Source organism: Cinclus cinclus, chromosome 8, assembly GCF_963662255.1.
Source record: "Cinclus cinclus chromosome 8, bCinCin1.1, whole genome shotgun sequence".
Lineage (NCBI taxonomy): Eukaryota > Metazoa > Chordata > Aves > Passeriformes > Cinclidae > Cinclus > Cinclus cinclus.
This window is the reverse complement of record NC_085053.1, coordinates 14404389-14429076: the sequence shown is the minus strand read 5'-3', so window position 1 is coordinate 14429076 and position 24688 is coordinate 14404389. Positions and strand designations below refer to the sequence as shown.

General features: G+C 36.0%; 2 protein-coding genes across 2 annotated transcripts; one reads left to right on the top strand and one right to left on the bottom strand.

Moving 5' to 3' along the window:
• The first annotated feature begins 538 nt into the window (after positions 1–538).
• Positions 539–7580, top strand: C8H1orf146 (chromosome 8 C1orf146 homolog). The gene is made up of 5 exons (XM_062497919.1): positions 539–607; positions 2472–2565; positions 3698–3866; positions 6923–7001; positions 7461–7580. Exons 1-5 carry the CDS (start codon positions 539–541, stop codon positions 7578–7580), a joined length of 531 nt encoding a protein of 176 aa, XP_062353903.1.
• Positions 7581–8598: 1018 nt separating this feature from the next.
• GLMN (glomulin, FKBP associated protein) lies at positions 8599–23713 on the bottom strand. Its single transcript, XM_062497279.1, has 18 exons — positions 23648–23713; positions 23055–23180; positions 21565–21684; positions 20437–20545; positions 19013–19259; positions 18452–18551; positions 17273–17460; positions 16662–16715; positions 16008–16038; positions 15544–15633; positions 14955–14996; positions 14792–14865; positions 14401–14485; positions 13552–13658; positions 12381–12444; positions 10320–10443; positions 8852–8934; positions 8599–8706 (listed from the first exon to the last, which is right to left on the bottom strand). The coding sequence occupies exons 1-18, from the start codon at positions 23711–23713 to the stop codon at positions 8599–8601; spliced, it is 1818 nt and encodes a 605-aa protein (XP_062353263.1).
• Positions 23714–24688: the final 975 nt, after the last annotated feature.

The following is a 24688-nucleotide window of genomic DNA, read 5'->3' as shown; positions in this document are numbered from 1 at the left end:
CATTCCCTGGAGCTCGGGTTCCAGCGCCGCGCGGCTCCCCCTGAGGGCTGAGGGTGCGGCCGGGCCGGGCCCCGCTCCTTTCCCTCTCCCTTTCCCGCTCCCTTTCCCGCTCCCTTCCCCTCTCCCTTTCCCGCTCCCTTTCCCGCTCCCTTTCCCGCTCCCTTTCCCGCTCCCTTTCCCGCTCCCTTCCCGCCTTCGGGCCCTGCGGGTTCCCAGCCCAGCGCCAGGCGGGTTTCAGGCCGGGAAAGGAGCTCCTGAGGCTCCACTGGGGGTGACTGAGGCTGTATTGGGAGCAGCATTGGGTTCGGCTGAGGCTGGCTTTGGGGACAGCTGGATTTGGAGCTAACGGGAACCCCCAGGCTCGGGGCTGCCTCTCGCTTCTGCCGGCGTTCCGCTCGTTTTTAATCAGCTCTTTAACACGTCCGTGTACGTCAGACACATCTCACCTCGTTAACTGGCAGAAAATACTTGTCGTCTCTTTTCCCCAAACTTTCCAGAAGTGGCACCTCACTGCAGAGCTATTAAACCTCTGGAAAGAATGGCGGGGAGCTGCGGGCCGGAGCAGACAAGGTGGATAACGACGGTCATTATGAGCACAGCTCTGCAGGTAGGTACCGCTTGTCAACACCGGCGTCTGACTCACTAGGAAGGGCTGAAAGAACAATTTCCTATATTCTGTATATGGAAATATTTTATTCAGTGTCAATGAATACAGCTTTTTCAGGATGAAACAGATATTAGTCTGAAGCTGCTTCTATTAGAATGCTGGTTCTTTTTGTGTGCAGCTGTATTTTCTCCTAACTGCTTCCATATCTATTTAGTATTCTTGCCACCTGCTATTCTGAGTTACACTGCTTTAGGATATTCTCCTGACTCATCGTTTTTGCACTGCACTGATGCCTCTTTCAGTTTGCTCTATAAATAATTCCATCAGAAATGTTGCTGAATTTTCTGAATTCCTCACTAAATATTTTTTTCCTATACAGTATCAACATGGGGGTAGACCATTATGCCATAACTACATAATTCAATTTAAAATACTGAGTTTTACAGGTGTTAATATGTATTTTATCTGTTAACATCAGAACCCTTGACTCCACTCCCAAGTAAAGTGAAAGGGTATGTTAAGGAGCTGGTAATTAGCTTCTGCAGCTGAGGCCAATTTCATGCCAGCTGGCGAGAACTGAGAGGCAAGAGCTTTGATTCACAAGCAAGGATGTCTTGTGCTAGCTTGGCTGACAAGGTTATCACCCTGTCTCCATTGTGTAAATGGGTGAACTGTGCTGAAGTAATTCCTGAATCGCCTCAGTTTAAAGCTTATACTTACTTGCCTGCTCATTTTGGAATTTACAGCCTATAAACTGTGTATGTTTGTGCCATAATATGGTGGGAGTGTTTTCATCAGCTTTACCAGCATAACTCACTCCTAACCCCAGAAATAGTCAAAACTACTGCTCTTAGTAAGGGCTCCCCATAAGCAAAGCGATGGAGGTAACTGCATGCAAATCCAGTATGGCTTTACTGTACCAGTTTTGGTTATGAGCTGTCATTTTCATATAGCTGTTGTTTATATTTGTACATTAAATAATTCAGCAGTTTTAGCAATTCAGCTTTGAGGCTGAGATTTTTTTTTTTTCCAAAATGTAGCTAAACCTTACAAGCAGTTGCCACTGAGGTTCCCTTTCCAGACCACTTGAAAGCGTGACATTTCTGGTTAATTTTTCCTTCAAGGTTCACTTGCCATCTAGATTTTGTGTTGTACTCTTCCACTAAATCATGACACTTCCCTTTATTAGCAGGCTGGCTGTGTTTCGAATGGGTGGGTTAAAGAAAATGTTATTAGCTAAAATGGTTCAATGATTTAACCTTTAATATATGTGTGTTCGTGCAGCTTCTGTGGAAATTACTGCAGAAATGCTTTTTGCAGGCTGAAAAATACATCCAAACACATTCCATTCTGTAGATGATTATGCTGCATACTGCAATGTTCTAGTTTTCCTGTGTGGATTGCATTCTGTCAAAAAGCTTTAAAGAAAATCATGTCCCATACAGAATTTCTGAACAATTTTCCAGCTGAGATGCTGACATCTGTGAAAATAATGCAGCCTAATTAACCAGAGTCATAGAAACACTACTGTATGTTCCTCACTTCTGCAAATCTTCCTTTAGCTTATCTTACCAGGACAGACTGTAAAATGTTTGAGCTTCTTTATGCATTATGCATAAAGACACAAACTGAACACACCCGTGCAGAATTGTTATTTAGTGTTTGTAACTTCCAATCAAATACTTCAAAATTTCCTTAATTCATCATGTTCAGCATTTTCTTACTTTTTAAAATTTTAAGTGGAATAAGAAATACTTTTTGAACAACAGTGCCAAAGGTCTATCTACAGTGGTTTGGCTGATTAAGAATATTTTTTACTTGTTGGCTGAAAACTTTTCAAAATAGCCTTTTAAAATTTATCTAGGATCATGAAATTTCTACAGTTCTGCAGAGGCAGCAACACCGAGTTCGATACTCAGAATCAGTGGAAACTGGATCTGTGATTTTTCCTCTTTCTGGTACAGTACTTTAAAGTTTATGCTTATAAATCATAAAATCCAAAGAAGTACAAAATCAGGCCAGTCAATTAGTTGTGGGCTACACTAAGCTAAATAAAATCTGCCTTGTTGGGATGTTGTGCAGTAGTGGAAGGAGCTGTGCTATGATTGTATGTAAATCAGAGGATGAAATAGATAATGTTAGGGATTGAACATTTTAATTCTATTTTATTTTCGCATTCATTGTATTTTATTTTTTGGATGTGTTATGGAACAGCTACATGAGATTGGGTGATCATCAGCTGAATTGTTCAGTAAATTCATGTTATAACTGAGCAAACATGCTAAATACCAAAGCTGCCATCAAAATCTTTAGTATACGTGGCTGTAAATGTAAGAGTGAACCAACATCTTTGGCTTTCAAATTCCAAGTTGAATTTGCACAGCTGGTGGTAGCAGAGGAGGTGAGGAAAGGATTATTTGAGTAGATTTGATTAGGAAATCACTGAAACTGAAACATGAAATAGCTGGTTTTCCTTTTTTGAAGATGGTCTAGACATATAGATGAGATACTACAGTTTTTTTGAACTTGAAGGGCTAGCACACAGTAAGGTAGACTTTTGTATGCTCAGTTGTCAACCCTCCTAAACGTCAGCCTTCTTAACCTTCCCTTTCAGAACAACTTAAGTTTACAGAGCTGTAAATTCATTTTTCATGGAAGAGAGCTTAGCTGACTTTTAAGATTTTACAAGTGTTTCTTTCATTTAGAAACAGGTCTTCCTAAGCTTTTCAGTCAGCCTTTGTGTTTGCCTCAAATTCATTCCTTTATAGCAGTTGCTTGTTTCTGAACTATGTCCTCTCAAAGGCATTCAGATGTGTCTACTTTGAGTGGATTGAATAGTTGGTGAGTTTTTTTGATGTTGTGGTAGAAAAATAAACTGAGATACTTGTAGTTTAATCTTAACTACTAGTCATTTAACTACTGGTCATCACTGGCCAAATCTCCCTGTCAGGGATGTGGAAATTCATTCATGTTCTGTTCCATTTCATTTCAAACAAATGGTTGCTTTAAGAATTGTGCTTCCCAGTTTGTGCTGAGAACTTTATCCCACTACTGCCCTGCCCTGTACACTTACAGCAGTTTCCTCAACAGGCATTGCATTTCTACTGGCAGACACTCAAGACTTGCTTAGGGCAGGGGAAGAAGAATTTTCCAAAAGAATTCAGAAGTTCATAAACATTCATCGGAACAGCTTTTTAGTTTTGTCAGCTGCTCTTCATGGACCAGAAGAATGGAGTGTCATGTTCAGGATTCAGAGAAGGTATAATTTCAACATCAAATTGAACTTTATATTCCTAAGAAGAAATGAAATAACAGTCTTGGATTTGGAAATATTGTTTTAGGAATAAATAGGACAAGAGGCAATGGACAGAAACTGTTGCACAGGGAATTTCACCTGAATATGAGGAAGAACTTCTTCACTGTGAGGGTGACTGAACACTGGAACAGGTTGCCCAGGGGGTGTGGAGTCCCTCACTGGAGATATTCCAGAACCATCTGGATGTAATCCTGTGCAGTGTGTTCTAGGACGACTCTGCTTGAGTAGGGAGGTTGGAGTTGACACACTGTGGTCCCTTCCAACCTTACCCTTTGTGAATTATTTCAGGAACACACAAATTTTATTTTACTAATGCACTGTAAAAAAAAAAAAATAAAGCATTTGTTTATTAATAGCAAATAAAAAGAATGCCAGGTGAATCAATCTGACATATCACAGGTAACAAAAGAGGATGTTCCTCCAAACATAGCAAATAAGATTCCTTTCAGTCATTTTAGGGCTATGTAATATAAATTGGAAAATGAGCCAATTTTCTTAACTCTGTAATCATATTTTCGTGGTCATTTTCAAAACAGAACAGGCAAGTTTACATCATGAGAAAAGGCTTTATTTTAAAGTGCAGATTTTTTACTAGCTTTTAAAATGTTTACTTGGAACAGCATGTGATACACTGTACTAGAACAATTAAATAATCAATGTTTTCACCAAAAGTATAGACAATATTAAAACTGGTTTGTTTAAAATTTTTCTCTCGGATTTCTAATGAAGTCTGGAAACTTGCATAATTTAGTACGTATCTGCTGACAACAGCAATCAGATTATGCCCCATGCTTGTAGTCAGAACTATTTTCTTGTAGGTACAATGGCCCTAACTGCAGTTGATTGTCACTCTTGGCCTCAAAGAAGTGACTATTCTAATGAAGTCTGGTCTTTACCTCCTCGAGGTAACTAGCACCAGTTTCATTAAATCCTGGGCATACTGCCAAGTGCTGATGAATAGAGTGTATGAGATGAAACGTGAGAAATCTATTACCTGTTTGTGAAAATCTTGTAAATTTTCATGAGAGGTTTTAGAAGTTTAGCCACCATTCAGCAAGACCATGTTATTCAGGTAATGCCAATGCTAATTCTCAATCTACTTTGTGGTTAAGTACAATGGGTTTTGTGCACATGCTCATCACTATAATGTGATGTTTTGGAACAGTGTTCCATTGGCAAGTCAGTAATTTTATTAAAATAATGGTTTTTTTCATTGCAAGCACTATCAAATTGTTGTTGACAAGGGATAATTTTATATATAAATATATATATATTTAAATGCATGTGCTTTTTTTACTACTAGGAAGCTTGAAGTTCTGCTATTGCTTATAAATCTCTGACTGAGCTTCTCCTGGTGGGCTTGAACCTTGCGCCATATCCCCTTTGAAAGTACAAGCCACCTGTTGGATTTGATGAAAAACAAAGCCCCTTAGTATTGTCAGGTCGTCTTCTGTCACTGCTTCTTTCTGCTTATCTATGGTTTTGCTGCAGTTGGGGAACGATTATTTTTTATTATTGTTAACAAGAAAACTATAGTGTTCTTTTAACAACATAAACACTTTATGTAGAGTTGTGTATAGCATGGGGGAAGTGGGAGAAAAGTAGTGTTTATCATCACAGCTGAAATGAGCATTCCACAAACAACCTCAGTACATTGCATGGTAAGTTTTAAACACCTTGGAGGAAAGGCCAGATGTGTTCAAATGCCCAGTATTCTGTCCATCAATCAAATTAACAACACTAAATTTAGTGTTAAATTTAGACCTGCTGTAATTGGAAGCAAAACTAATTATAGAAATGGGTTTTCATGGAACTAGGTAAGTACGTGTAATTGTTTCTTTGTTGCATTTTGTTAATTCATGCTTTATTTGGTCCATTCTAGTATTAGCAAAATTGCATCAGTTTATTTCCCTAATCTCTATATGTAAATCAACTCTTGTTCTGACATCACATTTTAGCAAAACTCACCAGGGACCTGAGTGCCTATGCTTAGAGAAGGACAGTGCCTGTAACATTTATTTTTGCTAATTAGAAGCTGGCAGACAAGTTCAGATGAGATACCTTACTAGCAGGAGGTCTCAATGTGAATGAGTCCAAGTCATCAGACAGATTGCTGGGAAGAACAGGTGGCAGGCACAAGGGGAGGTCACAGGGGACTATGCAGCCGAGCAGCTGGGCACTTCATCTGCATTATTTCAGTTCATTTTGGTTATTTAAAATTCCTCATTCTTTGTTGCGAAGCCCCTCTCCTGTTGTAGCTCTACAACAGAAAACAGCAGCAAAGGTAACATCATTGCTACAGCACACTTAAGGTGTGCTTGGGGAGAGGCTCTGTGCTTGCCTAAGCTGTGATGTCTCTTCCCTAACCTCTCTGAATGACAACTCATGCTACTATTTTAAATCTTCAGATCCCCTTCTCAAGAATGAATGCATATGAAGAACACTATTTATAGAATTCATTTTAGGTTAAAGCATTGAGTGAACAAGTCTTTACATGAAAGCAATGGAATTATCTCATTATTTTAATGGTGTCTGGAATACAGGTTGTTTTATTTCTAGTACATGACAGAGATTTAGTTCGAATTCTGCAGTATTTTTAGCACACTGTTTTTAGATATTTTGCTGTGTTCTTCCAGTCGTAAAAACAACCCAAACATTTTTTACTGAGAAGAGTCTTCAGCAGTATCACAGAAGAGGGTTTAGCTCTCTCTGAATGTACACATGCTTAAGAAGTACTGATTGATTGATTGTTGAAGAGACCTAGATAAAGAAATGAACCCTTCCAAATCCCACCTCAATAAGTGGTACAGAAAGGGGACAGATGGCTTTACTAACAGCATGAATGCTGCACTTGCCTTTCAAGATAAAAGCAGCTTTCTCTGTAAGTAAAACTGCACACTAAAAAGCTGTTTACATCATGTGGGAATGCTGTTTGAGTTTTAAGGCTTAACAAATTAAATACATATTCTAAAAGTAATCTTCTTTATTTTGATGTGCAGATTCCTGGGCAGCAATTTACGTGTAATACCAGTTCATAATCCTGCTGAAATTGTTAAATTAATGCTAACGATGGCTAAGGTAAGTCCAGTTGCATACACTTAAAAATATTAGTGTATTGCTCAGGAAAAGCCAAGAACTATATAATACTTGGTTTTCCTTAATGGAACTTTTTAGGCAATACTGACCACAATCCATTAATACACTAAGGTAGGACTGGTACTCTGATGCATTAGCTGAGTCTTTACTATTAAAGGTAACTTAATAGCTCTTAATAGCATTTAAAAAAAGAAATTAGGTAAGAGCTTGTTTGGCTCCTATTTACCATTGTTAAGTTCAGATGTCTTAATTTACTGTAAACTCCTGTTGAAATACTATCACCTCTGTGTACAGCATTCCTGAACACCTACTTCAGAACTCACAATTCAGATTGCAATGCTGAATAATTTTGAATTTCTACTATTGGAAAAACGAAATGTTGAATATTCTGTTACCTAAAAGTCACTGTGTTCTACTCATATTATTTTTCTTTTCTCTAAGATAACTTCCAAGCCACAAGCAGATGATACTCGTTGCAAAATGGAAATGACAAAGGCCCAAATAATAGAAAAAAGTCCAGTTTGGAAGATGCTTCAAGAGTACCAATCGCACTGTAATTAACTTAATATTTGGTTTTTTATTCATAAATAGAGTGGCTACGTTTTAAACAAAATAGAAAATGTTCTTAAAAATATAGTTACATTTCAAAAGACTACATACAACATATGCATTTGGAAAGAAAATTCATATTAAACAGCTATACAGTGAAAAATAGCATATTTGATACCAAATGTGCTTTCTAGGGAGGGGAAAAAAAAGTGGTTTAGCTGCACTATAGAAAGTCATCCTTATTTTTAACTTGGTTCTGACCTTAGAGGCTCATCTGTTTATTAACAATTCCCCAAAATATTTAGTATATCTTAAGGAAAACTGTTTGATTAAAGATAAGTTTGATCAAAGTAATTCCAAAATACAGCTATCTCTAAATACAGTAGCTGTATGTATTGCAGCCTTAGAATGTTTTTTAACAAGTGTTATCTGTTATGTTACTAACATCTTATTTGGCTCAAAGTTGATGTGTTTTTCTTTAAACTTGGTTTCCTTTGCCACAGTGTCTTTACTATTTACATATAGTATATTCTATACTGTTATCTATCTGTACCTTACAGTCCTGTCTGCAAATAGAGAAGCTCGTTTGTCAACATTAAAATGTGCTAATAAAAATACCTTATGCTCTTTAATTAATGGCTCTTCAATCACTTGATAAAAATCTTTGTAATTCACAACACCAGTCAGCAACTATTACCCAACAAATTCCGAAAACTAAAAAAATAAATGCCTAACCATGCCTCCTTGCCACAGAGAAGAACACACCTCTGCTTTGTTTTTAGTTTCTAAACTTAAGAAAAAGCATCAAATTCTGAAAAGGAGTAAATAGACCATATCTGCAAATCACATGCAATAAGAGCAAAAGAAGATATAAAAGAACAGCAGCAAGACTGATGAAGAGCAGCATTTGCAGTTCTGGAGGCCACTCTAAATTGCTCTTCTTTAAAGGGCCTTAGCCTGCCTTGCAACTGAAGTCTCATAGTCCAGATGATCTTGCCAAGAGTATGGTAATTCAAACCCTTCAGCTGCCTCAACTATTTTCATCCATTACAGCTTTTGTTTTCACTTCAATGAGTTCTTCTACTCGAGCTAGAACACTTTCTATTAAATCAAATGTGAAGAGAGCTGAGTGTAAAACCTGAAATGACAAGAAAGATGAGTGTTACTTTTATTAGATTATTTTTTACCCATTTTACATTTACTTTTATCTCCACATTGAAAAAAAAAAAAAAAAAAAAAAAAAGTCAGTACTTCTGGGTGACTGAAGGGAAGTACAAACTCACTTGAAGCTGCATTCCAGTAGTCATGGCAGGCATCTTTTCCCCACCAACAGTTACAGAACAAACTGTGTTAGAACTGTGTGCCTCTGTAGAAGAAAACATGAAACCAACATGACTCTTAGAATTAAAAGAATATTTAAAATATCAGCATTTCATGGCAGTAATTGTTAAGAAGAGAAATCCAGGGATTGACAAAACACATGACAGAGGGTGCTGAACCTAAGAGGAATATGGTTGGAGTTGGATGATATCTTAATACTTTGTATAAAAACACAAACACATTACTAAAGAGGCAAGATCTGCAAATGAACCAATTTTATAGAACTCACATGTTCTTTGAAAGGAAAAAGAAAATGCTATCTGGCCTGGTTTTGATACCTTTTTAGTATTTCCACATCCAGGGAGATAGTGGGAGGTTCTTTAGCTTGACTTAATGAATCCAGACATTAAATACTTATTTTATTAAGAAAAGGCTGCAGGCTTCTCTGTTTCAGACAGATTACTTGCAGCAGGCTAAACTACAGGGACAGGTCTGAAAAATAAGGGGAAAAACCTCTTACATTCAGACCACGTATTTGAAATTCAATGTGATGCTTACAAAGATTAAACACTAGGGAAGAAAGCGAAACCATTTACTGTTACAAGTTAGATGTTCTCTCCCAAACTCAAATTTCTTTACACTTTGTTGAAGGCTAGGGAAGTGTAAGAGGGACTTAAGAAAAAAAGCTTCCTCATTAATTTTGAAGGATTTCCTTTAGAAAGATATCCACAGGTTGTCTTGAGAAAAAAAATCCCCTTCTTTTTCTCATAAGTACATAGTTTGCAATGGAAGAGGCTAAGACTAGGGGCAAAAAGCTGTATTGACATTTTTAGTAGCAGACAGAAATTCCTTGGGCTATCTTAATTATACTGGAGACCACAAGGAACAGAGGATCTGACATACAGAGAGATTGCCTAAAGCAGCTACAGCTCTTGTGCCCCACACAATGTGTCTGCTTAACCCAGAGCACAATCTGATTCTGTGTGTCAGATTAAAAAAAATAATGTACTAAAGCAATGAATGTAATGCTTCAGGCTTTAGAGAGCAGTGTGACTTATTTTCTCTTCTTAACCCTCTCACACCTGGTATGAAACCTAAGGGTTATGTGTTCAGAGAAACTTAGTTTCTCCTTTGTAACATTAAAATCAAAAGTATAAATGCAGAACAAGCTCTGAAGGTCTTCATGTGACAGTTTATCAGGTCTCCATTAGATTGACAAATGTGATGACAGATAAATTCAGATTTTTCTGCCCAATTACGATATTTTTTTAATGCAGCAACTACTGAATTATTATTTGAAGTTTGGAACAGTGTCAACAATTAAATAAAACCTGATCTATGCAGCATTCACAAGTTCCTCATTTACAAAGGACTACCAAAGTTTCCAGACATGAATAAACCTAAGAACAAAAAAAAACAACAAAAACTGACCTTTTCTGTTTTCTTTCTTATTTTTTATTTCTGCTTCATAATGTGCTTTTGACATATTGAGTCCTACACGCAGTGGTTTTAAGAAATTCTGCTCTATCTTGCCAAATGTGGTCCATACACCAGTCTAGTCAAACAGAACAGAAGGTTACAAAACAGTTTAAATGAAGCATTGCAATACTAAGCTTTTCAGCACAAGTGTTTTGACTAGTCTCTATAACATACACTTCTGTGGTGGAAGGAAAAGAGAAAAAAAAGTAAGACTCATGCATCTAAGCAGGAATAGCATTGTGATGGATATTTAAGAACCTCTCCCTCTGGCTCATGAAGCAGTCAAAATTAAAAAGGGTGCACAGGGAGTGAGGACTTAGTGTATAGGCTGCCAACTACAGCAGTGGAAATGCACATTTTCAACTTGTTCTTGTAAACAGAGCTGAAAGAATCTTAATGTGTTGGAGGGGAGGTTCTAGGCCCTTTCTCTACAGCAAGTAAATGGCAGTGGGTAGGCTCCTCTCAGATAATTCAGCAGTAAAACAGAACAAATATTTAAATTACCATTCCTGAATTAACACTGTATTGCATTGCCAAATGAAAGTTGTGATAAATACCATACTTCCCAAATATCTATATGGCATTCTAAAAGCATTGCAATAATGTTACTGCATCTGCTACTCTCCCATCCTTCAGCATGGTAGCCACAGTGACAAGGAAATTCTCCCCAGTTTGAAATGGGTAGATAGAAAGAGTTTACAATAATGGTACTCAGGCAACAGAAGGTGCAAGGAAAAGATGCTCCAAACCGAGGCTGTTCAGAGATACAGAGGAAAATAAGCTTGGGTTTGCTACAAACTGCTGTAGAAGGAAACAAATACAAAGCAGCCTTTGTGTCCTTAGATATAGGAGCCATTTATACAACTCCTTTCTTCAGGCAGTATCCTCAAAAGGCAGAATAAGGACAATAAAAATAAGAATTTTCAATGTTAAGTACAGAGAGTCCACTAATGACAGTGGAAAATTCACCACATTTTAATACTAAATGACACAGTTAACAGTTCAAATAAGAACAGTAATTACTTCCACCAGAATGTGGCTAAAAAAAGGAACTTTCTAGAAAAATACTTATTTTTAAACTTAATTAATGAAAATGCTTCTTACACAGCAATCAAAATATCTGAACTGACGTGAAAGGAGGCATTTTCTTTCTGCCTCACTTGCACTGTATGAAGAGAGACAGGGAGAAAGTCAAGAAGAACTGACAGAGGCTAAATTTAAGGGAAAATCTTCAGAAGACGTGATGCTATTTTTTCCTCAAACTGTATGGACATTCTTTTTGCCAGGTACTAGACAGCACTGCTAGAGCAGCTGAGTGCTTCTACATGTAGTTTTTATATCAAGAATAAAAGAGAAATTCTTACTTTTCTTACAAAGCTATGTAACTGAGGAGACCATTATGAGTACTTATATAGTAATCACCCCTTAAATATGACAAACAGATACAGTCTTCCAATATTAACTAATTACATAAGTAGTAAATCAGAAATGCCCCCTCTGAAAGCTATTTCTGCTCTTAATTTTCATGATGATTTCGGGAATCAGTACAAGTTACTTCACTTTTACTCTACTTAGATTAGTAACATTATCAGGCACTTACAAAATTTATTCCTAGATCTCAAATTAGTCTAAAAGTAGATCAGAATTTTTTTTATGTACTTCAGAAACCAGAAAATGATATTACTTTGTATTATTATTGTTATAAAGAAATCCAACTGGAGGTTTGAGGGATACCAGCAAATAAATAAGCAAAAATAACAATTTTTTTCATTTGGGACTACTTGTTGGGTATGTGATTTTGTGGTGACATACTCTAATGTTATGGATATAGATCACAGTACAACAGGCAGAGTAAAAGGAGTAGTTTGTTTTGCTTAATAAAAGCATCACGTCTGGGGAACTAACCATTGCAAAGAAAAATGCAAACCCCACGTTTTTTGAATCAAGGATAACAGTGTTCATGTGAATTCCCCTCTCAGCTAATCAATCATTTTCAAATCAAACAGTACGTACTTGGTTGTCACTTTCACAATCCTTAATGACTAAGTATCTCAGCAGATTTAGTGATGCCATAATCCTGTGAATTAAAAACATACAGATACCCATTACCAGAGAGTAATTTTAATTGTCCAGTAGCCAGTCACGTTAGGAGTATCCATTCCTACAAAAAGCAACCACCCATCTGTTGAGCAGTATAGCTCCACCTAGAGCACCAGTGTGTAGTATGGTCCTACAACAGTTCACACTGCAAGTAAAACTGAACAGTCATCAGGTTGGAGAAGGCCAGTGATTGTGAGGGAAAGAGCTCTCTCATGAGACAGAACCTTATCACAGAATTTATAATATGTATCACTGGTGATCCAAAGTTGATTTGAAACTAGTGTGACTATTTTCTTTATTACTGTACTGAATTTTTACTTTTGAGTTTGCTTTCTAAAATAATTTTTTTTTGCTTTGCCATACTTTAGAGTAGAAATTAATTCTTGTTTTTTCCAGATAACAAGTACAGTTGAACATCATACTTCTGGGCTTTTTTAAGTAGGTGTTTGTCCATCTGGACATTATCTCCCCACTGATTTACAAGCCCAAGCATCATCAAATTATTGATAATATAGAAAAACTTACCCTATATACACAAGATCTTTCAGACACATTTCAGTTATTTTTTTTTATTTTTTAATGCAATTATTTACCGTTCAGGTGGATCTGCAATCCTACTCATGAGACATTGGATTCCCAGTAGCAATCTGTGAAACTGCCTCAAAGATGCCTTGCACCGTAGGTTGCATCTGATAATTGTTATTTCCCTGTATCACATTAGACACCACACACTGCTTTTATTCCTCCAGGTACTTCTGCACAGAGCTGACAAACCCTGCATTCCTGAGATAATAATGCTTTACCCATTAGTTATGTCATTTCTGAAGTCTTACATCCTCGGGGAATGGAGAAGGACATCCTTTTTTATTGTTAAAAATTAATGCAATGGCATTGTGACATTCTTCTGTGCACAGATGGCTAAAATAAAAGTTTCCATTTCCATTTCTAGTACCAAAACCTTAAAATACATTGATGTTGTCACCTCATCAATGACATGACAGCATACATTATTGTAGTAAGGTAGTTTCAAGTCTTTTTCAATAAGAAGAAAGGAGAAAAGCTTTTAATTGCAATTACAACTCACCTGTCTGAGTTTTGCAGAAGATCAGTCTCAGCACCTTCTGGAAGTGAAAGTACTAAATCTAGAAGGGAGATCAGGTGATGTCCTGTAAACCAAATGTCATACTCCTTCTGAAAAAAAAAAATACAAAATGTTCAGCTGAGTGCAAAATTTAGGTAATAATAATGTAACAATAACTTGCATAAACCTGAAAAGTTTACTCCACTTGAGTGAAGCACACAAATCAGGCTCTTCATAATTTTAAAACTGTCTTTTTGACAGTCAGGAAAGAAATGGTAGAAACATAGTAAGAGAATTTGGAAGTTGCACAGTAAAAAGTTAATAATTTAGTTTTAATTAGTTTTCCCAACTTTCTGGTATAATTATTATAAAATATGAGATTAGAATGGCTTTGATCTAGCCCAACCCTTCCTGATGGATTTATCATTTGCAAAGCACTCATAATAAAATGCTGACTGTCATCATAAAAGCAAAGAAAAAATTAATAATTCTATCTGGACAGTAGTATTTGAATTACATTTTAAAAATGAGGAACTGTAGGGATCAAACAATATACTGAGCAGTTCCACTTTAAGAAAGAAATGTATTTTCAAGTTCAGAAAAGGTAATAACTTCTTAGAAAAATACAGTAAGATTGTGCAATTTAAAATTCAACTGTAAAATTACAAACTAAATATGCATAGACAGAAAATTCCAAAGTAATATTTTTAATAAACTCTTCTAATCTTATGTGTCTTTTCAAAGTGAATTTTTTTAATGCATCACTCAAAGTTTAAGTTGTAAACATTTTCCCAACATCATACTGATAGAATTTTGAGAAGGCAACTTGGTTTTTATTGGTAACAGCCTCACCGTTAATGCTAAGTGAATTTGATCCTTTATATTTTTAATGATGTATCCTTCCACACCAGCATGGTTGCTTGTCTTCAGTAAACACCTTCAAACAAACAAAACAAGGATACTATCTCTTCAAAGCTGTCCAGAGTGTTAGCTCAAAACTTAAATAAATTCACCAAGTGGGAGTTTTACCACAGAACAGCATGACTAAGTAACCTTTAAATGGTGGCTTACATAAGACAGCTAATTTTATATAAGGCCATGGAAATTCATTATTTATCAAAAATTAATATAGTAAAATTAATTTGGCTTACCAAATGGAAATTCTGTCAGAAATCATTGTATCAATGCAATTAAGTTGCACTAGGGCTGATATTACACAACCTACAGTAACTTGGATGCGTACCTGAATAATGTGTATTTTCCCTCTGTATCAAACTTGTCTATGAACAACTGCAAAATATTTAAACTCTTCTTTCCCTAAAGAAAACAGATGTTCATCAAATGAATTCTGAAAGAATTAATTCAGCATTCAGAATCCAACTGATTCTGTAGGCCACTTAACATACCATATGCTCCATGGGACAAAGGGTCATAATTTTCACTAAATCCTGCAATCAGAAAAAGGAAATACAATTTATAATTACTACAGATTATTACATTACATCACACTGACTAAAATCTACTCAGAACTTTAAAAAAAAACAAACCAAACAAAAAGCCCACAGCACACTTGAAAATGCCCTGGTGATTATAGAAAAGTCTCATCAGAGAAATTCATGCTAGCTTCAGAGGTCAAAATCCCAGGGCTGATCTGCAAGAACACTATTCTTGTAAAGTTGGTTTCAGCTAATAATGTAGCCAAGAAGCAGATTGGCAAGAAGGAGACAAAAATGAGCAAGCACCACCTTCCAACTAAGATGTGTGCCCACCTGCTTCAGTGAGCTGTGCATACACTGGGTGTATTTTAATTGTCACTGACACTTCATGCTGCAGCAGGTAGAAAAGACAATTCTGTACAGCACGACATCGAAGGTTTCAATTTAACAGCACAGGTGTATAAAGGTCCAGTAAAATGCCCCCTCTCAAACACTAGAGGGCACCTAGGGATTATTTCTAATCAAACTTTGAAGACTTCTGTACACTGTTTCTTATTACCTGAGGTACATTAATGAAGTCTCTGAATTCTAAATAGTGATGGAGAAGGCTGTTATCTTCCATTCTCAATAAACAGCTCTCAAACAGATCCTGCAGGTGGGGGAAAGAAAAGAAAGATGCCCACATTATGCACATATACAGGACATTAATCTATCATCTTAACAGTTCATGGCTAAAACAGCTTTCACTCATAAATACTCACTCAGATATTGCAAGTTCCAAGCAGCTGAAATTATAAGTGATAGCTGTAATTTAAACATTTATGCAGGACTGTAAAGTTTAATAAATACAGGTATTTGTAGGTCTGAAGAATACTTAATTAAGCTTCAAAATATTTCTGGCACTATTATCTGAACTATCAGTTACACCTCTCTTAGAAGTAGAAATAAAAGTTTTACAATTCCTTAAACTGAAAAAATAAAACATTCTAACATTGAAAATTTAATTAAAAAAAAAAAACTTACAAGTCCTTTAGATAATACAGATTCTTCTGTTCTAGAAAAAAAAAATTAAGTTGTCAATTAAAAAGACAGTTGGTGTTTCAAGAAATAGTAGAAGAGAGGTCAACAAGAACTTGTCCCTCAACAATTTGCCTTCTATTTTTTAAATATAGAATCATCATTACTCTTCCCAAAGAATTTTAGAATAAAGCTTGCTGATGAGCAACTGAACATTAGACTCATCTCTTCACAGTAAAAATGACTTTTTTCCCCTCAGCATATATAGAAAAGTTAAAAAGAATGACCTTTAATCATTTTGCACATCATGTCAGACTACATTCAAATAAGTACTTTCACAATAGTTGCCTTTGGCAATAATTGTTATAGAAGGGCAAGTAAGTATACACTAATTATTCTGCATGTGTTTAAACTACCAATTTTACATTTTCAGAATAAAGTTTCTAAAAATGATATTACAGTACAAGATTAAAACAATACATAAATGTTTAGACAACTTCTGCTTCTTAGTAAGAGAAGCCATCCTGTAGTGGAACTTGCCATTTTAATGCTCAAGCTTATAAAGCTCCTCTGAACTTATTTATAGTTCAAATTTGTTTTTATGGATTACTGTAAAAGATCATACCCACTATCTAGACCTGCAAATTCCACAAACACTACCTTTTCAGCAGCACTTCAATATGTGTCATATTGCACAGCAGAAGGTATGAAGGACTAGAAGAGAACAAACAGGCTACATTAAACTGCATAAGCCATATACATTTGCACGTAATTAATATATTTGACATGATTAGTATTCTTCTAAAAATTTAAATTTTTTCTAAAATTATTCATTTTTAAAATAGATAAAAAATTGTAAGTCCAATCACTGTTAAGAACTCTTATGGGGAAACTGTAGATACTACTATGATTAGTCACCTGCTGAAAATTAATGCGTATTAATTGTTCATTTATGTATCTTTTAAAGAACAGCTCATCTAAAATTAAACTATAATAGTAGTTATAGAACTATATTTATACTGTTTAGTTATTATGTTCTTTATATTACATAAGCTATAAGTAGTTATAACTTCTGTTATATAAAGAACATACTGCAGAAATATGTTCTTTACATAAGTTATATAAAATATAAATGCATAAATGTTGACATAAAATTAATATTACTGAAGTACAGTTTTCATTCTTAACTATTCACAAATAAAGTTCTCTTCCACTCAGAAAGAATCTTTGAAGTACAGACTTAACAATAAGCATGAAAGAATAATTCTTACCTAAAAACCACTGGAAAGCATTCCATACCCAAATGCTGAACAAAGATCAGATATGACAAACATGCCAAAGAATCAGCAGAATTCTTTCTCTCTATGTCTGCAAACTCCTGATTCTCCCAGTCTGGACTTTTGTTTTTATGATGTACAAACACTGACGGTATTAATTCTCCTATATTCCACAAAATGTCCTAAAAAATAAAAACAGATTTCCTATAGTTGCCTTTAAAATACCTGTATACCAATTAAGTTCTAAAGCTCTAGCTGTATTTACATATATACTGTTGTACAGCATGCATATAAATTAATATAATGTTATGTTTGTAATATAAAAATTAATAGAAATATGTGATATTTATGATATAGCCGCAAACACACCAAAAAAATCCCGGAGGAAAAATAACTAGTGTTAGAAAAATGTTACTAAGACAGCAAAATCAAGCACACAAAAGTTAGCAAAAGACAGAATGAAGACCATCTGCAAACTCCCAGTTCAGCTTCTTTATCCCCAATGCTATCAGTAACGATAAATTCACAAAAGCATTATGTGACAAAATCTATGTTTTTCAGATCACAGAATACTCAGTATTTTGGTTTCTTCACACTAATCAATATGGAACACATAATTTAGCTGCTAAGGGCAAGCCCTGATTTAAAGTTAGATTTGTTTTGCATGGCTTTTCTTTCCCATGGTGCACAACACAAGGAACACCTGACATTTGTACATCAGAAATACCACAGTGGTTACCCCCTCACACCCTTCATGTGGCTGAGGACATAGTGTAAACTCCTCTTGTACATGTTGCAGAGAAATGGGGAGATCAAGGTCAGCTCACTGTTCTGGAGATGTCCAAACCCAACATCCAGGATGACACATTTTGGAAAATTAGAATTATGCAAGATGTCAAAGCATGACTTACTGACTTTAGCTTCAATTCTCACTACCTAATGCCATAAACAGAAGTTTATTGAGAAAGAGGAGAGAAGGTAATTCATCATTAGCATTAAAAACATGGTTTCAGACTGTGCCCAACAGGAAAGGCAGGATATATCTTACACAGCCCAGTAAGTCACCCCACTAACCAATACAGAAATCAAAATGAGTGCTAGAACAAATTACAGGCAGTTGTGAACTAGACCACTGCTTCTGCACTCACTGTAATGAATTTCAACTGCACTCACTATAATTTCAGTTGCAAAACGCCGAAAAGGATGCTCCTCAATGCCCTCAAGTTGTTCAAGTTGAGCTGTCAATAATGGGTATTTCAGGCTTTTCATGCAGCTGAAAAAGAAAGGGCTGGAATAAATCACCAATACAGTCATAAGAACAGACTGTGATAGTGTCATTGAGGACCAAGAATAATGCCTTTATCCATATCAGCTGCTGCTATTCAAGGTATTCCAAGGAGAATTAAAAAAAAAAAAAAAAATCTCCTGTAGAAGCATTACTTAGTTTTCACCTCCAGACTATGCTTATTCTCACTGTTTGAGGAACAGATGAATACCAGATCAGCTTCACATTGCAGCAACTAATAGCTGTTTACCATTTCCCTCTCCTGAACAGAAAGCAGAAACATATAAGGCCTATTTAGGGGTTCTTTGTTAAAATACCACATTAGTTAGATATATGTTGGCAGCATTATAAAACACTCTAAGATTATTTATTTGCTACCTATATAATAAATGCCTACTGTTCATTTTGTAAAGTTACAGGAATATATAATACAGACATAAAATGCTCACAATTTTATTAATTCTTCTTTCAGCTCCATGTCATTGTATTCTGATGACTTTTCCATATTTTTAACAACTTCATTCACAAAAGGTTTAGCAAAATCCACCACTGCATTACAACATTGACAGAGACCAAGTTTATCTTCTTGTATTTGTTGTTTTGTGTAAGGTACAGGTAGGGGAGTGAGTTGATTCATAATCATGGCCAATGATAAGCCCACTGAGTAGGCCTTCTTGTTCTGAAGTTTCAAAAGCACTGGGGGAAAGAAAATAAGAATGGGAAAGAGAGAAAATTTTGAGACATTAAGTTATTACTTATTTAGTAGAGGAAAACATGAACAAAAACAAGTGACTAGGTAAGAAAACATTTTGTGTTCAGGGAAGGAGAGGGACTGATACCTGAAATCACGTGAGCAAATCCAGTAAGACTAAACATCACTGCCTAGTTTAATATACTGTAGTCAACATGGCCATTTATTTGCAAATAACAAATATCAAATCTGTCATGCATTTCAATGTTCTTCCTTTCTCCACAGCACCAGGATGAGGACCCCAAAAAAATCTGCTCTTCTAGAACTGGGCTAAGTAAAATGATACATACCTGACCTAGGAAATGCATTTATTACTTGACTCCTTTTGTGCTTGGCAAAACCAGAGACAATAGCCCAGCTTTTCTGCTGAGAACTGACTGGTTTTTACTCCATGGCAAAAATAACAGAGGCTTTTCCAGACTGAGGAAGTAGCACCAGAGGTTCTCCACTTCAACTGGACTCAGTGTAGACTAAATGAAGATTGGCTACCCAAAAAAAAAACCTATTTCTCTTGTTAAAATCTAACATAATGCTATAACATATCCTGGAGTTTGCTACAATCAGACTTCAGCTTGATGCACGACATTAATTTCATCTCACATAACAAAATAGAAACTACTGCTTGCTACCTACCTAGACAGTGGCCAAACACAACATTTTACATTTTCATACGTAAGCCAGAATAACACTCCCCCCTCACCAATAAAGAATTTCAACATGCTTCAATCAAAATGAGTTTTATACTATGAAGAAATAGAATTGCATGTTTTAAAAGTCAAATAATAAAGAATTTCAGAAATTCATGTGATTCCCTCTTTCTGCAACAACATTAGGAGTGCTTTACATTTATGCATACAACTGTCATAGGACCACATTCTTGCAAATGATGAAAAATAGCTGAATATTGCTTTTTCAACTGAGGCTATTAGTCCCATCTAAAATCTTTTTCTAACAGCCCAATATAAGCATGAAGTTTATGCCTTGTGTTATTTTGCAGAACATGACTGTCAAGCTTGTCAGGATAGATGTATTCTGAAACAGTTCCAGCAAAGGCTAAACTCAGTTGATAAACAAATGAGAAAACAATTTAGTTCAGAAATCACACGATAAACTGAATCCCACCTGTCTGCAAAGGCTGAAGCAATAACATGACAGTTTGACACACTTGCTCTCCAGAGGTCTGCTCAATCTGCTCAAGTAAACCCAAAAAAAGTTCCTTTGGATTGCAGAGCTGCAAGAGAAGAACAATGCATATTTTTAAATAACCATGGTCACAACCAAAAAAAAATTAATCACATTCAAACTTAAATACAGAAGTTCCTGAATGTCAAGGGAGAAGATCTGAACATTGAAGATAAGATTTAAGAAAACAAATATGAAACAATAAGTACATGCCTACAGTTAACATCTACTGTAGAACATACCTGTGTGTACACTTTCATATAAGCTGAAAACATATAATAGTAAAAATTGACACTAAATCTGATTTTTATGGGCTGTAAAAAACTCACAGTACCTTTGCAAAGTAATCCTTAGGAGCAGAGAGAGAAGTAGAATTTGAGTGTGAATTTAACTCAAGCTATAAAGTTTGCAAGTAGTTTTTGGAGTGCATAAATTAGAGAGAATGAGTTTTTTTTACCAGTTAAAACATTTTTCTGCTCCTACTCCATCAGAATAATCAGGTAATAATTCTCATATTGAAGAAGGGTGAATGATACAAGGAAAAGACTTTGCAGAATGAATCATTGAAAAGAGAACAATAAATGCTATTCAGACACAGATGAGTTGAAAATGGCAAGGTCTTGCATAATGGTTTTGAAACAACTAAAGAGAGAACAGGAACAGAGAGACCTTGAATTAGATACTAGAAAACACATTTAGCAACATACTCTAAGTTTTACTCAAGCTAGCTAACTCAGGTAAGATTGTGTCCTTCAGATCAACTTAGCACATTTTAAAATGAAAACCACACCTCTGATGCTAAGCCTACCACTTCCAAACAGGGATCACACCCACTAAACACACACCTTGAACTTAGAATTCTCTGTACCTTTAAATAGAGGTGAGAGAACGTTAAACTAAGAGCAGCTTATCCAAGTAGTGATGTAGATTCATTATGCAAATATTGTCAGAATCAAATTGTATAAATATGTTTGTGAACTAGCTTCATGGATTAATGATCTAGCACCCCCTTTTGTGCAGAACTTCCCTAACGTTGCTGTATCATAATAATGTATTTCAAAACCATACCTGTGCCAACTGATCAAGTATTCTCAGGCATTGTTCTCGCTTATCATCTTCTTGTTTATACATGAAAATACATCTAACAAGAGGAGAAATGAGATTCCAACCCATATTCTTGATGATAACCTAAAAACCAGATTTTCAGAGAATAAACCAAAACTGGATGTCTTCTAAACCCAGAAAGATTGTATATATAAAGACCAAAAGCAACAACAGATCAGTGTCCTGGTTGTAACCATTACTGTCACTGTCATTGAATACTTAGCAACTCTTGCCATAATTTGACACATACTGTATTCTCTCCCCATACCTATAAACACAGCTGCATATTTTGTATAGTTTTCTTCTAATTATTAACATTGATATGTCAATATATACCTCTAAATGTATATGACAACACATTTAAAACAGGACTGAGAAGTTGTGCTAAAAGAACATCTGGACAAATTACTCATGAGGGGATTGAGACTTTCAGTTGCTACTCCCAACTCACAAAATTCAAAACCAGATTGTGAACCCCACGTAACATTGCTAAAATATTCTACTCTTCACCTTCTTTCTGAACTTCCTATTTATCTCTTTTCAATTTGGTATATTGTCCCAGCATCCCATAGACATGAGTATTTCAAATTAGCATAAGCCTAGTTGGCTTCTATAGTTGGTCAACATTATTATATCCATTTGTGGCAGGCTGACCCCAGACAACAGCTAAGCACTCTTCAGCTGCTTGCTTGCTCTTGTCCCTCAGTGGGACGGGGGCGAGAGTCAAAAGAGCAAAACAGAGTAACTCTGAAGATAAGGACAATGTAAGAAGTGAAAGACTAAAGACAGCAGGTCATGACAGGGGGAGTGATGCAGATCAACTCCCACAGGGAAACCAATAACCAGCCAGCCTCCAAGCAACAGCTCCTTTGGAATGGGTCCCCATCTGCATATCTCTACTGCTGAGCACGATCCTGTATGGTGTGGAATATCTCACTGCTTTGGGTCAGCTGTCCCAGCTGTGTCTCCTCCCAAATTCCCTGCTCACTGGGGGCAGAGTGAGAAATGGAGAACGCCTCGATGCTGTGCAAGCACTGATCAGCAGTAGTTCAAACACTGGTGTATTAATCTAAATCTCAAATCTAAACCTCAGCACTATGCAGGCTGCCATGATAAAAGCCATCTCCATGCCAGCCAGACCCAGCACACCCTGAAATCCCTGTCCTGCAGAAGTGGGACACTATTGCTTTCTCCTAATTATGCTTTGCTACTTCCTTCTCTCTTTGCTTCATGCACAGAAGAAGAGTTATTAATGGTTTTGTTAAGATTCCTGTGACTTGGGTTTCTGTGAGCTACCTGAAGACTGAATAATGTGCACTTAACACAGGGCAAATTATTAGTTATTCATATGTACAGCCTTGCTCCACGGGGAAAGGACCTTTCCTCTCTTAATAAGCAGTTTTATATTTAAAGATGTTAATACACACTAATATGTATTGCAAACTTAAACTCACCTTGTTTTTCTCGTTTTGAATTACTTCTAGTAACTGAGCTGCATGTCCATCTTCCAAACATTTCTGACCTGCTACCTGAAACAGATTAAAATCTTCTCCTTTGAAATCAGCTTCTTCCAGAATTTGCTAGAAAGAAAATATTAATGTTTAACTCCATATTTATTAAAGTCAAATAGGAAATAAGAAAATCCATGCTTTCATTTCAAAATTAAATGCAGCATCACTGTATTTTTATACATTTTTCAGATATTAAAAAAGCCACCAAGTTACTACAGAAGACAAGTCAGTGTTTCAATAGCATGAAGTCTAGACTACAGCATTCTGTTTGGAAGATGTGTTTTCTACAACATCAGCTTTTGTTCCTAGGTACAAGAAGACTTCCTTCTCCAAGAAGCATAAATAAATAATCAAGCATCTTGGGATAAGCACTACAGAGAAGCCAATGAAACAGGGAGGCTGAACTTATCTGCCCCATGAGGAGTTCTACTAACAGCTGATTTGTCTTTTGAGGCCATTTTGGCTTTCAGTATAATATAGGAAGAGAAATTCACAGTACTTAGACTTATTTCTTCTAAGGAAAGAAAACTACTTACACATCTTTGTATTATAGCTTGAAGTTCATCAACTGCCATTATTGTTTGACCGTGTTCTTCTGGCATTAAAATGTATTATAAAGAGGGCAGTATTATATCACACGAATTTTAAACAGAGGCTGAAAATAGTCACATTATTAAAAAAATGTTAATAGAAGAATAAGAACAATCTAAACAAATATTAAGACTACATAATTAGAAAATAAGGGAAAATTCATTTTTAAGAAGTCTATGCTATATTATTCTACTCCCCATATTCACAGGAGACAGCACAGCAGACAGGAAACAACCTGCATTTTCTACAGGGAAACAATTTTTCATGTACTATTTGGGTCATCTTAAGAAGTTTGAAGGTTTCAGTAACTACTGTGGGCATATACATGGAAAACTGCAGCTAACACAGACGAAGTCTAGGCTCAGTGCACACCAAGTGTGCACACCCATGACACACTACATTTTCTGTGACTATTCTGACCAGGCCTGACTGGAACACACTAACCTGATGTCTGGGATGTGAAGGCACTGATCCGAACCATGCCAGTTTACATCAACAGTACAGTCAAGGTTACATATACAGTTCAATTTATTTCTTTCTAGTGCCGAGGTTGGACTAGTTCAGTAGTCTTTTACCTCTAGGTATTAAAATGTAAAACTTTCTTGCTAAAAATAACGAAGTTATACACTTGAATAATGTCAAGTATGTACCAAGTTTTACATAGCCAGGACCATGAATTATAAATTCAATCAAGCCCATGTGATATATCACAGCAGCAGTCATAATTGTTATGGTTTTAAGTAATGCTATAGGCCTAAACCTGGTTACACTATCACTATGAGTGTCAATGAGCCCTACACCTAGTTAATTAGGTGACTATTCACCAAAACATAGACATCTCCATGCAAAGTCCTCAGCCTTTCCTCTTACTGACCTAATGTGGTCGCCGCTGGCCAAACGCCAGGGCACCTACATGAGACAACGCACAGATAATGAACCTATTTATTTAGATGCTCACCGAAGGGGGACAATTCACAAAAGCTTAA